The following is a 14,698-nucleotide window of genomic DNA, read 5'->3' as shown; positions in this document are numbered from 1 at the left end:
AAAAAAGTCTTCAGGAGCCATGATCCAGAATTCTCCTCCTAAGAAATAACTTTGTAATTAATAGCATCTTGCAACTATAAGAAACCGTAGCTCACGCCCACCTCTTTTAGCAACTCTCTTGTGTTTTCTACCACTTGCACTCTGAAATAACAATACGCCTACTGCAGAGAAGTGACCACTTACACAAGGCTTTCAACTTTGCAGGTCTGTAGGAGATTTAGGTGCCTTGTGTCAGGCAAGCACTCAAGATACAGGCACTTCTTTTCAGTAGTAAAGCTCAGGACAAAAAGCCCTAAGGCACAATTCCTTATATCATGCAGCAAACTCTTGGCAGCTGTCTGGCTGCTCTGGATGCCATTCTGGGGAGCTCACCTCCAGTCAGTCATCTCATGTTTTTGAGCACTCAAGAGCTTTTTGGCACCATCTTATGGACATACTTCCCCAGGCAGCTCAGAACAGAGGCAGAGACAATACACGGTTCTCTGCATCTGTCCATCACTCCTGGGAGAGCCTCTATACAGAAAATCTGCATCAGGGAGTCAACTTGCTGTAGAGTTTTTGCTGCTGTACTCTCCAAACTCCTGTTCCTTCCTCCATCCTCCAAAACAGCCAAACACAAATTTCAGCTGATAGTAGCATACGTGATCCCAATTTCCATTTAGTTTTCAAATGAAACATCTTGGTGAACATCTGAATCACTCAAAATCCTCATTGCTAGTGTTGTTTCAAGGAACTGTGAAGAACAGCCTGACAATACATGAAGGTTTAATTAATTTTAAGGTCAGAAGAAAGCAGAACAACACTTCATATCGATCTGCTGTCAGGACAAAAGAATCCTTCCCTTTAGTGCTTCTGGTAGCTTACTGTGTTCTAGCCTGCACATTTTTCCAAAGTTTCCAAGCCTTCTATATACACCAGCTAATGAAGGATTCGTAACACTTGATAATCCTCTTGAAGTGCAATGTTAATTTTTTTTTTTACACTTTGAAACATCAGCACATTTGGAAAATTATTCATGCTGTCCTGTTCCTGTATCTGTTTACGTACATATGTATGGCTGTGTATGGTACTGGCTTTCATGGATCATATTGTGCAACGCTACATCTACTTTTAGGAGTAAGAGCCCAGCCATTCTGCTGCAGAACTCAAGCCAGGATGGAAACTCTACCTAATCTTCAATCTGATAATGTTCCCTTTTTTTCAGAATCTTAACCACAAGAAGGAACTTGCCCTGAAACCACATTTTTTTTCCGAAGTGAACATTAGATGTTTTCAATCTTTCTTGCAGGTAATCACACAAAGAGCTGGGAAATCTAGAGGCAGTAGTTAACTAACGAGAAACTTACTGGGTAGGTAGAGTGGTCTTGAATGCAGAATCTAAGACTCACAGGATTTAGTCTTCTAGAAACACAGATGTTTTTACATGGTAATGATAAAGTAAAAAGCAAAGGCCCTTCATTTACACAAAGATTTATTATCCTTCAACCTCAGCTGGTACCCCATTACTACAGCCTTGGCAGAGTTTTGCTCCCCTAGGTAGACAGGTTTTCAACTGGCTGTCTCTGACTGAAAACATCTAGGCTAGGTCAGATTTTAGACCCAGCCTTTCATTAATACAGTCAGACACAAAAGAGCAGTTGAAATCCTGACCACCTGAAAGGTGCAAAGCAACAAAACAATGTCCAGGAGGATTTTCATCATTTTCTATGTTTGAACAGAGTATGTTTCCTCTGCATTGATGACTAAATAGTTAAGAAGCAATTAAACTGCACACTCAAGAAACAGAGGCATTCTACATTTCAAGCTGTGATCAGAAACATGTGCAACTATTTTTCTGCTTATGAAGCTTGTGGTTTTATCTTCTCAGCAGCTTGAAGGACAGACGGAAGGCTGACTTTGTCTCCAAATTCTTTCTCACGATGTTCCAATAAAACACCCTAGTCAAAGACACAAGAGATAAGTTCATACATTAGTCTCCCTATGGGAGCTGAACTGACCAGCAACTAAACAATTTCAGAAAATAAACTTTTGGTCTCACAGGAGACATGAAAGCCTCCTAGATGGCCTGCAGTACCTGTCTTCCTGCCCCAATCACAAACACTCCTCCCAGGGTGAATCCTTCTCCTTCCAGGTTACCACTATATCCATTTTTCCAAGCACGGAAGAAATTTTGCCAGACTCCAAAGCGGAAGAAGCCTGACAACATCATCTTTCGTCTGTGTGGACCATAGAAGCCTTTCTACAGGGAAACAGAAAATATCTCAGCAAACAAAGTGAAAAGGACTTTTACTCCCAAATGAAATTCAGGAAATCCAGAGGTATTTAAGCCCCATATACACCTACATCCCTATTGCTGACAACCAGAGTGTTTTGTGAAAAACTTTTTTTTCTTCTTCTTTTTGAAGTATGGCAATAACAATGCTGGTAAAGAGGTAACAGTGGTGCCAAGTCCTGAAACTTTTATTAGCCATCTGATTCTTTTTTGTTTTGTTGATTTGGTTTTGTTTTATGGTGTCGTTGTTTGATTTTTGTCTTTGGTTGTTTTTCTTTTTTTTTTTTTAATAATGAGTCTCATTCTTTCACACAGGCAGAATGGGGACAGAAAATAAAGGTATCTTCTAGTTGATTTTGAGTATCACATATTCTTTTTCCTTCCAAAGCCAAATCATTTCTAAATGTGCCTTCTGGGTTAAAGAGGAGTAAGCAGGGCTGTGGTTTCGCAGTACATGAGACTGGCAATACAGCATGTGCCAGTGTACCGAGACAGGCACATCACTGCAATGTGGTCTATATCTCTTGAATTAGTAATGTCTGTCACCTTCAGACCTTGATTCATACATCAAACACATCAGCAAGTCACACAGCCAGTAGAAGAAGGAATAAATATCAACAGGCCATACTGTTTACCTGATAAAGGGGAAGGGAGGAATAATGCTATCAATGCATAGCAGTTTGTAAGCTGAGCAGGATATATATATATATATATATATATATAAAAGCAAAGCTAATTAACTTCTTAAACTACAATGCTACTAAATCCTTCTTCATTCAGACCACATTCTATCTATATTATTTATACAAGCTCTTCAAAGAGGACATTCATAAGCTTGTTTTTAAACAAAAGTACACTGACTTGACTATACCTTTTCATCCAGAAAAATTTCTCCTTTGAAATAATGCTGAAAATCCTCCACTTCGGTCCCTATCTTCTCTTTCACAACAGCATAGAGAGGGATGCCCAGCTTGGACAGCTGAGGTTTCAGAGAGGAGAGCTCAGAAGCCTCCTAAGAAAGGAAAAAAACCCAAACATTTCAGGCAGTAAATGGAGGTTGGAAAGCTTCACCTTGAAGTTCAAGAGTATCAGAAACATAGGTAAATTCTAGCTTGAGGGGCAAAAGAGAAACAGACCCATAAATCAGACATTTAAGGTAGCTCTACTCCTAGGCTGGTCTTCATTAGATTACCTAAAATATTCTTCATTAAGCACAGAGAAAGGAGATTTTTTGAGCATTTACCAGATAAAATATTAAAATCCTGGATAAATCGTATTTTTAACTCCAAGCTGTAGACAGACCTTGCCTGTGCTCTTTATCTATATTTTGAAACGTTTACAGAACAGTAAAAAACCCCCAAAAAACCTGCCTGCACATCACTTTACTTTCCCAGGCCAGAATTTCCAAGTAGTAACACATCATTATCAGCCCTTTCGCAAAGTATTTCGAAGACTCTGTGAAGAAGCAGGCTAAGTAATGAAGATGCACTCTCCTTCCTAGATCCTCCCCCCGCCTCCCGTGAAAATAATCAAGGAATTTCTTCATACACCTTCAGTATCCCAAGAGCAATACTGATTTTTCTGGTGTGTCACTACTCATCTGCTGAGTTTTTTATTCTGCTGAAGGAATTCCAGCTCCCACAGTTTGTACAGAGACCTCTGAGGTTTCCAACAGATCCAAGTGCACACTGAAAATGTTTTTCTCTCACCTTCAATGGAGAAAGGTCATTTTCACTGGACAAAACTCCCACAAAGAACTCCGCACTTAAAAAAATGGACACACTTTACATGAACACCCTCAGCCACGTACACCAAAACATCTTAACTCGAAGGCTTGCAGGACATCTAGAATTTACTGGGTATGAAGTAGCAGACAGATGGGGTGAACAGACAGGAGAAAATATATTAGAGAAAGACATCAGTAGGTGAAAGGCTAAGGGCAGCTTTCCAGTTCACTACTTCACTCTTCTTCAGAGGAAATGAAAAAGGATGAATCAGCATTGCATGGAAACACTGAGTACTGAGCGGCGAGAGTTAAAGGCCCATTGCTTACGCTATCTCTGGAGAGGCATCGATACCATCATACCATCAAAAGGCACTTCAACCAATTTGGTGGGGTTTATTTTGTGTCTCCTGGCTTGGCTTTTGGGAGGGGAGAGAGCAGGAAGGCATAGTTAAGTTTTACAGTTCTCAAGAGATTAGACTTGAAGCAGCATCTTGGGACTAGCCTCGATTTGTTTTTCTTTATTGCTATTTAAAAATTATACAGTAAGATAAAGCAAAGAAGTCTATTTTTGTGGGCAAGTTACAGCACTTGACATCTGTACAGCCTTACCATGAGGCTGTGACTATTTAATCAAGTCTGTGAAATTGATTTTTTGTTTTTGTAAAAGCAGACAAGCACAGACTAGCAGAATACTTCCTCTCCACCCAAAAACCCATTTCAGTTTGTCCCTCTGATAGTTCAACTATGGCTCTTCTACTTTAGACTGCTTGAGTTGATACCTACAATCTTGGGCAAGTCCAAGGCACCTTCACAATGACTGGAGCACTGGATCACTTCATGGACAGATCCAGACTATGAGATGTACAAGTGCAGTCCTGTTAAACACAACCTATCTTACATAAAAAGAAAGGAATCTGATGATTTGGGATGCAGATGATATAGATAAAAGACTCTGTATTTCTTAAGTCTACAGGCCTCAGTTTTCAAGGATCCAAAGGCATCATTCCAGTAGGATTTGTGACATCTTTTGCAGTGGATAATGGAAGTATGTCCTCACCAGTGGTATCAGGGCCACGATTTGAGGTACAATGGCCACTTTTCAACCCCACCACTGTGTCCAGAGAAATATATGTTCCTTCTTGGTGGTGTCAACAAGGACAAAGTTCAACATCATTTCCAAGGTGTAAGATAGTGGGAAGCAAGTGTATTTTGTCTTTTGCAAAAAATAAAAACCTTCTGCCTGCAGGTTAACAGATACGGCAAGTCGCCCTTATTGAACCATTTCATCAGCTCAGAATCAGTGACAGTGGGGAAAGAAGCAGCCTTCATAGCAAAGGGCAACTGAACTCTTAGGAGAAAGGCAAGAGTCAACTTACAAAAATGCCTTGAGTATACAACAATAAAAAATAACTTCTGTTTAGACAATTTAAAAGCTTTTTCAAATACTTTGACAGTGAAAATACAAAACAATTCACTGCCCTAATTAGCTGATCAGTACTGTGACTCCTCTATTAAAAATTTGAAGTTTCAAACCAAAAATAAGAATTACAAAATTAAATTGCTCTCTCCTTGATTTTTTTTCCTGAAAGAAAACAAAACCAAAACAACAACAACAACAACAACAAAAAAAAAAAACACAAAAAAACCCACAAACAAAAAACCAACCAAACAAACAAAAAAAACAGAAAACAACACAATTCTTTGAATTGGGCTGTTTATTTCTACTTATGAAGTCAGCATTAAAAAAAAAAATCCTGTCTGAATGCACGCAAAAGGCAGAGCCAGGCACGTAGCACATTCTCCTCCTACCTATGCTACACCTGTTCAGAGAGCAAAATACTTTAACTTTCCATGAATTCTACACATACTTAAGCAGTTACTACTGATGGGAGCAGATCCCTTAAATAAGTGGTTGCAATGTTAATCACTCCATGTTATCCAGTAGTGAGTAAAAACATAATAGCTATTTTTCCCCATAGCTATGGGAAGAATGGCCAGGGTACAAATTATGGCTGTTCCCAGGCCCATGGTACTTTCAAATTGTATTTTAAGTGTGTCCTCCCACCTCCACCCAAGGAGCCTAAGGATCAAATTTTGTTTTCTGACCCACCTTGTTATGAAACAGTAACTCGTTGTTTTCAGGCTCCTTACCTTTCAGCCTCATGTACAGCATCCAGAACAGTGAGGGACTCCCCTTTACACACATCTCTTTTTTGCTGAAGAGCTTTATCTGATGGCTTTCTGCCAGGCCAGTCTTGGGCTGCTTTTGACCAGAGACTACCTGGCTCACACAGATTTATTTTGGACATATGGAATACAACTAGTTCGTAAGACTCATTACCAATTGGATTTGGTGTAATCTCCCTTTCTAATTACCATGCGCTAGGTCTCTCGCAGATGTTAAAATAATGTAACCATTGCCTTCAGAAGGAAAATGCTCAGGACCTAGACTATACAAACAAGCTGCAAAGAAAACTAAGCATGCTGTTAGCTGGTGACCAGATACTTCGGATGCATCTGATGACTGTCCTTTATTTAAAGGGAATATACATAAGTAGAGCTCAACTCTCCCTAATTAATCCCCAAGGCCAGCAAATACCTCTCTGCACAAAAATCATCCAGGTCTTCGCACAGCCATGATCACTGCACCATTCTTCTTCCATAGTTCACCTGCTTTGAATGTTCTTTGTTCTGTTTACAGAGAAGAAACAGCATCAACAATAATATCAGCCATTCTTGTTTATAATGGTTAACGCTTTAAGGACTAACACAAAGCAATGCAGGGAATTCCACATTCAAATACAGTTCTATCAGAAAATAATTCTATATGCATAATAGTGTATTACTGCTTTGATTTTTAGAAGTGTGTCATGTTTCGTTCAGAAATGTCAGTTTTGGTTGCTTTTCCTTCACCAGAATTATCTGCTATCAAGCACACTCAACTACATGTTATAACTAGGAAAGACTAAGAAAAACTCTTCCAACCTTGGCCTTCCAAAGGTTCTCATAAAAGCCCAATTATCTAAGAATGTGAACTGAAGCATCCAGAATCTTACCTGTTCCAAAAGTTTTCAGCTCTATCTCCTCCAAAAACTCCAGTGTAGCCTTTTCTGGCTTGGACAAAAATAAGTCAGTATTAGCAAGGACAATCCCTGTCACAGCTGCACCAATGGCTCCAAGACCAATAGACCATATGCCCATGGTGAAGATCCCAAAGTCAGGCAGAAAGGACATTTCTGGAAAGAGAAAGGAAAAAGCAGCTCTAACACCGGACGTCAATGATGCCAGACACAGAGGAACTGAATTAAAACAACAACTAAAAGATCACATGGATATTTTTGGGTTGACTGGAGATTATCTGTGTACTTATTAATGTACTGAAGTGGGTTTTAGAAGATCTAGATTACATTCCAGTTCTGCACCTCATCCACAACAAAACTATTAACAAGGTACTCATACCTTTCCTACTATTGGATTGACAAAAGCATTCATGATTAACGTGCTGAGATACAATGGGGAGAAAGATGACTGAAGTATACACGTGTAATAAAGAGCCTCTAATAAGATGGCTTCTATGTGAGCCAGTAAATTATTACAGTAAGACAGTGGTTTCTTTCAAAAGAAACATTTGTAGATTAAATTTTGTTTGGTTTTGTTTTTTTTCCCGACTAATCTATATTAAACAGTCAATTTTACAAATATACCACAGAAGACTTAAAAAAAAAAAAAAAAAGCCATATCTGGTTCACCACAACTGGTAACCTTTCCTGTTCCTTACAGTTGCACACTAGAACCAAAGGCACCAAGCCAAAACTGGAGCTTATCGGTCATGCCTGCAGACAGAAATATGTAGACTTGCAAGCATTTTAATTAGACACAGCAATCCAACATTACGAACATGCCCTGGACAGCACCTTCTATATTTTAACCAATACCCACTCTTGCTAAAGCAGAAATGACATCAGGAGCAAACAACTTACACTCACACCCATCACTCAGAACTGATAACATTGCAATGGAAGCTTGCTCAAGTCCTAAAGTACAAACACTGCTTGTTGTTACCAGTGATTGTAGTTCAGTGGCAATTGTATTCAACCACCACCCCATTCACAACCTACCCCACACCTCAGTCCTGACCCTTGCACATGTTTCACAAGTGGGGCAGTATCAGTTTTGAGCATGCAGGAAAGCACACTCAGCCCTGCCTCATGGACAAAATTCAAGATCCAGCTCCAAGCAATAACTGGTACAAGAGTCACTGGAGTTTTGGCAGTATAAGAAGTCACTGTGCGCTTACACTACAACAGTTTTGTGTTACAAAGGGCTGTACACGTGCAGTCACCCAACTTTAGTATTACACAATACAGAGAATCAAATTTTTTCCCAGAGCCATCTGCAAAACCCTATTCCCTGATAGAAAGTTTTGGTAAACATTGCTGTCTGTATAAACTTCTGTACGGGAAAGGTTTTTTCCCCTCATAAATACAGGAAAATATTACTGTTTTGAACTGGGACTGGCAATAAGCCAGAGACACACACGATCTTTATCCCCACAGCTAGCTGTTACCAGAATTCAGAAAGTAAGAACTAGGAGTAGCTCCTCACTTTTGTGTCAGAGCCATGGAGCCCGGAATTTTCTGGGAAAAAAATCCCTTTCCATCCTTAAAACTAGCTCCCGAATACAGAGCAGCAAATACAACCAACTGCCTATCTGCAGAAACAGCTAGAAAACATTTTGAAAAAAGATTGCTTTGTTCTTTTAACTGCATACTTGGTTTCAAGGAAGACAGTATCGCAGTATCTAGAAACGTGAGTAATCCTTGATCCTGAGAAGGAAACAAGGCCAGTTCGCACAAACATAACACAGATAAGAGAACAGATTCTATCCCCTTTCACTATTTATTTCTAACCAAGTGAAACCTTCCTTGACTGTATCTGCTTTCTCTACATACATAAAGTCATACTGCAATGACAATTTTTTGATATCTGCCTCTGACTCATATCAGAGACCACTCAGACCTAAACCTTTGGAATGACCAAAGTGCAACTCAGAATGTATTGCTGTAGCGCTGCAACATCTTTGTGCTAAGACTTAAAATCTCTGTGGCATACCCAAAAGGCTATAGCCCTGCTCCCTCCCAGAGTTTGGTTATCCAGCTGTTCTTTGGACTTGAATCTTGCCTGGCCAAGAACTGTTTTTCTCTTAATTCTTATTTATGGGGCCAGGGGGGAGGTGGGGAGCAGGGAGTAAAGCCTAAGTAGTAATCTCTTCTGCATGGAATTTGTGTACAAAAATGTTGCCAATCTTATGGCAACTGATTAATGAGTAGTTCTCACATGGCTTTTAATTTATATTAGCATTATTAGCATCGCTAAAAGCCAGCTTCCACTCAGTTGTAGTTGATAGAGATGAGATCATTAAGCCTAGTCAACACACCTTTTTCGTTTAATTGGACTCTGGTCTCCACTCAGTGACCAAAAAAAAGCTATTCAAATATGCAAATCTTTTGCTATTTAAATAAATAGGGGAATGGAAGAAGCAGCTCTACAAAGCAATACTGAAATTCTTCCTATGCTAAGCAAACACCATAGTGAGCTCCTTTGAAAAATACATATGGGAAACAGCAGCCAAGATTATTAAAATATTTGCTAACAAGACAGTCTGAGCCCTGCCACATCTATGTCATTGAACCCCAAGCGAAGAGACTAAATGGAAAACAGCTGAGCATTTGCAACTAGCAGCTTCCTTTCTGTTTAGCTGCTGTTTATTAAGGAATTCTGAAGCTCAAAAATAACTTCATAACCCTCCACCCCACCTAGAAATACAAGCACTACTGCCTTGTGATCGAACTCTAACTGTTTTTAAACATCGAACAGCAATCCACAATAAGAAGATACAGCAAAGCATCCTGTAAACCATAATCCACAGGGAGAAGACACAACACTGCATTCCACAGCCCGTTCCATGTGTGTGCTCACACTCACCAGAACCCATGGAGCCTGCAGAGCATCAGCCACCGCCAGCTCCCCGGACGCGAGCGCAGGCGGAAGAGAAGCCAAAGGGCTGTGCCACGGGTGGCTGTGGGCAGGACTGGGCAGGAGCCCAGCTCTGGAGCTTTAGCTGTGTAGCCGGGACCCAGCTCTTGCGTCTTTCAGCAACCCCTGCCGCAGTCCCCCCGCGGCAGTGACGAGAGAACAGCTGTCCAATCCACCGCAAGACTGGTCTAAAGATATCTTAATCATTCACTTTTTTTTAACTGAGCACCATGGGGTGGGTGGCTACAGCAAAGAGGAATTACGGAAAGCTTTTCTGAAGCTGGCAACACAGTGCTGAACCTGAAGATCTGCATGCTACACTGTGCTTTTCTGCAGAACTGCGTGTTTTTACAAGTAATATTTTCTCTTAAGTTTCAGCCTATTCTACTTCTAACTGCACACACGCTGCACGCTACAATACAAACAGCCCTGGAAACAATTAAAAAGCCATTACAATGCACAATGCTAGAAAAAGTTTCTGTAGAGAGGCTGCACTTTTGAATTGACCCAGTGCTTCTATGCTCAGTCAGCTGCTTTAGTGGCAACATCCCTTCACAAAAGAGCATCATTTTCTCTGAACTGTCAGATCTACAAGCTCATAACTCTGCTAAAACCTCTAGAAGGGAACAAACACTTCTCTTTAAAGAGTGCAGAGGCCAAAGAAAAAGGGAAAAACATCTTTTTTGTGTGTTTTGTGGTGACCACAAGAGATCTCCAAGATAACAGTGAGTTGTTTTACGGTCTTTCAGTACTCAGCTAACCAGAATTTAAACAAGCTTAGTCTTAATCCTGTTGGAAGTGCCCGTTGATGGTCTTCACTTTGTGTCAAGACCAGTTCAAACATGGTTTTCTAGATGTCTCACTTCCCTCCCACCCACAACCAGACAAAAAATTGTCATTAAGAGGACAGCTATCCTTAAACATTTATTTTAGCAGTGTAAACAGGACCCTGTGCAGCTGCGTCAAAAAAACTGGAGAATCCATGTTTTAAGTTGTCAATAAAACTCAGGGTAACACACAGATTCACTTATATACTTTTCTTAAGACGACAGCTGAGCAAAAGTGGAAACGCTGAGTGGGCGCTCTCACAAACTGCCTGCACTAGCACATACCCCAATGTAACACGGTGTTGACTGTTGCTTATCCTGCCCTTCTCTCCCATTCCCAACTTTCCCAAGACATTCTGTACTGAGCCTAAAAATCTTTCAGAGCTTTGTCACAACTTGCATATCCCAAATATAAATTGAGCTGATGACTTTTTATGAGACATTCCCCCCCGAAATGAGTCATATGATTACAAATATCTTTGTAACCTAAAACCTATAAAGAAAATTTATAATTCACATTAAGATGGCAACATGCTCATCAAGATTTCATGAGCTTTTAAATACCATTAAGGATTACAAAACAGACCATCCTGACCAATCTTCAAATTTAACCCTGCTTTAAGTGGGGATCTGACTGGAGAAACCTCAGAGGTCCCTTCCAACCTAATTTGTCCTTAAAATGCCAAAATCAACGCACAAAGAACAGCCTAACATTTTTTACAGCATTAATGTTAAGGACTTTTCACGAGATGAGGAATTTTTTTGGCCATTGTAAAGATCCTGTAACAAACAATTCCTTGTGTTGAGAATAACAGTAATATGTTCAGGTTTCTTCCCAGACAGCACATGTTTCATTACTGAATTCAGTACAACTCTGCACTTGGCTCTAGTTGTTGTGTCAAGCAAGCAAACCATACCCCTTTCCTTCAAAACGAAGTCAGTTGTTAGACCAAATAATCTCTCCCATTCTGAGAATGTTTTAAAGAAATGCACTGGCTCAACAACCCTTTTCTTTTGAGCAAGGGCTCTGGCACAACACTTTGGAAACTTTTCAACTCTCTAGGTGTATTCAGAGGGAACAGGCATCTAGATATTGTGCAAGGGAAAAATCAAAATTTCTGCTCAGTCAGCAAATTGGATATACCACAGAGATGGAAGTACTGGAGCACAGAACTGCAAAAATACTTATGTGAAGATACTACAGGCTAAACTCACTGCTGGGTCCGCTGGGGATCCAGAGCAGGACAGCTACGGCTGTGGCAATCTCCAAAGGTGGGGGAAGAAGTGGAACACCAACAGACCCACTAGTAACACAAATCAGTGCTCATCAAGAACACAGCAACCTGCTAGGCAGCAAGTGGACCCTCCTCTTCCAATTCAGCCGTGACTCCTGCAGGTTCAAGCTTAAATTAATAATTATTTTTCCACTTTTTTTTTATTCTTAGGCCTTGCTTGTATTTTAACTTTCACGTTCCTCACACAAAACAATTCCTAACAGCAAAATTATGTGTTACTAAAGGCAAAAATACAAGATAATCAATACATGCTTCAATTCCAACCAGCAGCACAGAGGCGGCTCTATGCATAAATTGGGCTGTAACAGATTAGTCTTAGTTGATACGTCCAGGTGAGAACAATTTCCCCACAACCTAATTTACCTTTTCTGTTGTCTGCTCTGAATCACGTCAGACAGGGAGACTGACCCTGTGGCTCTGGAAGAGAAGCCTGGGAGGACCCTGCACCGGTGCTTCAAGCAGCCTGAAGGTGCATTCAGTGATTTCTTACGTCAGAGTAGTGCAATCGCACCCAAAACCAAACCAGCGCACTAGGAATGACACGAGGAACGAAGCTGGGAATCTCTTTGTCTTTCACTGACGCTGTTGTGCCTACTTACACTAGCTTAAGTTACGTAAGAAAGCTGGGATCAACCAACAGATTCAATCACAAGGACGGGCGCAGTTTCATGCTGTCCCGGCCGCTCAGCCGGGGCGGGAGGAGCCCTCACCCCGCAGCGCCCGGCGCACCTGCCCTGCGCTGTCCCCGGCGGCGCCGCTGCCCGCACGGCCGCCTCAGCTCCCAGGGGTCGGTAACGGCTGCGCGCTCCGCTCCCGCCCCGCGGCACTGGCAGGGCCAACCCGCCGGCACGTACTGCGCCCTGGACACAGCTGAGCAGCGGGCACGGAGAGAAGAGCCGCCACCGGGCAGGCCGGGCCGGGGCAACAGGCCAGCGGGAGGGCGACGCAGGCCCGGAGGCGCTGTGGGACCGCTCGACCCCGCGGCCGGTGCGGCGATGGTTCCCGCGCCCCTCCCCGCCCGGCGCCTCCCGCGCTCCCCCCTGCCGCCCCGCGCCCGCACTCACAGCACCGCACCGCCGCTCCCGGACCCGCGGCCGCCGCAGGGCACGTGCGGGCGGGCGGTGCGCAGGCACCGCCCCCGGTGCGCGCCGCGCAGCGGGGACCGGAGGCAGCGCTGGGCGCCCTTGGGTCCAACGGGGCCGCTGCGTCGACCGGGGTTGAGTATCCCCACCGTTAGCGGCTGGAAGAAATAAAAACTTTATGCTCCCTCCTGGGACCCATTTTCCTGTCACTTGGATTTTTCTAGCTTCTGGCTAAACATGGAAGAAACAAAGTATGTGGAAGGTACAATGCTTAAATATATTTAAGGCAAAAAGACCCCCCCAAACATAACGACTGAAGTCCAATAATGTAGTGAGCTTATCACTCAAGTAGTCTGATTAATGGGGCACTTAAAGTGCTTACAGACGTATTACGTTCAAGAATATACTTGCTCAGATAAGCCAGTCAGTAACATGTCACAACATCTGTTAATGAACATGCTCTCCAGTTGCTTGTGCTCATTAGGCGCTGCTCCAGACAGAAACTCGGGAGGACTCATCTTCACTACCTTAAGACTATTTCCTGAGGTCTCCCGTTAACCTGGCACTTAAAATGCCAAAAACCAAACAAAAAGGTAACAGCAATGACAGCACAGTCTGGCCCATAGCACAACAGCAGCTCAGAAGAATGAACATAACCTCTACAATGGTACCGTAGAGTCTACATTCCAAATGACTGAGAGACATGGTTTTGCAGCATGTCCCAAATTTAACTAGACCAAATAGGCCTTTCTTCTCTCTCTCCTAACTGGGAGGTACCAGCCACCATGGTTAAACCTGCTCAGTTTATCTCTTAATTTGCAGTTTCTGTTTATCTTCAATGCAAAGTGGTTTTGTTGTTTGGTTTGTTTTTTTTGGGGGGGATCTCACCACAAAATAAAGTCCCTGCTAATTGGAAGCAACAACAGCGTTGTGGTTCTGACACAACACAGATCCAAACAAAGGCAATGTGCCACTGGGAAGGCTGCTCAGGCACCCTGCAGAACCCTTCCAGCACAAGACCATGCCATGTGCCCTTGCTATCTTCTCCACGGAGCACAGTGGCCCTGCCACAGGCCAGCCACACAAAAGAGCTGCTTCGGAAGAGCTCCATTGCACAACATTGCTGGGTACATGTCAGAGAGGCACAGTCTCAGGAAGTTGCAGGGAAAATATTTTGGGTTTTCTTGATGAAAATTGTGATTAGCTTTGAACTATACACATGCTTTTAGAAATCAAATGGATTATAAAAAAAGCACTAAAGTCACTCAGAGCTATCAGCAATTAAATATCCTAAGGAAACTTCATGGCAGAAACAGCATTATCAGATTACCTGAAACAGCTGAGGAATCTGGGAGGACTGTAGGGTTTGATGCTACATTTTTCCTTGGAAATACATGAAGCCAAACAATATCTCTACTTTTCTCCTTAAGCAGTGTGAGAAGGTTCTCTGTCAACACCAA

General features: G+C 42.1%; 1 protein-coding gene across 1 annotated transcript; it reads right to left on the bottom strand.

Moving 5' to 3' along the window:
* Positions 1 to 1,454: 1,454 nt before the first annotated feature.
* On the bottom strand, positions 1,455 to 10,151 carry PRXL2A (peroxiredoxin like 2A). The gene is made up of 6 exons (XM_065843081.2): positions 9,984 to 10,151; positions 7,055 to 7,234; positions 6,598 to 6,689; positions 3,144 to 3,284; positions 2,075 to 2,239; positions 1,455 to 1,937 (listed from the first exon to the last, which is right to left on the bottom strand). Exons 1-6 carry the CDS (start codon positions 9,991 to 9,993, stop codon positions 1,839 to 1,841), a joined length of 687 nt encoding a protein of 228 aa, XP_065699153.1. The 5' UTR covers positions 9,994 to 10,151; the 3' UTR covers positions 1,455 to 1,838.
* Between the last annotated feature and the right edge of the window lie 4,547 nt (positions 10,152 to 14,698).

The sequence above is a fragment of the Patagioenas fasciata genome, chromosome 8 (assembly GCF_037038585.1).
Source record: "Patagioenas fasciata isolate bPatFas1 chromosome 8, bPatFas1.hap1, whole genome shotgun sequence".
NCBI classification, from domain to species: Eukaryota; Metazoa; Chordata; class Aves; order Columbiformes; family Columbidae; genus Patagioenas; species Patagioenas fasciata.
The sequence above is the reverse complement of the archived record's forward strand: the minus strand, read 5'-3'. Positions and strand labels throughout refer to the sequence as shown.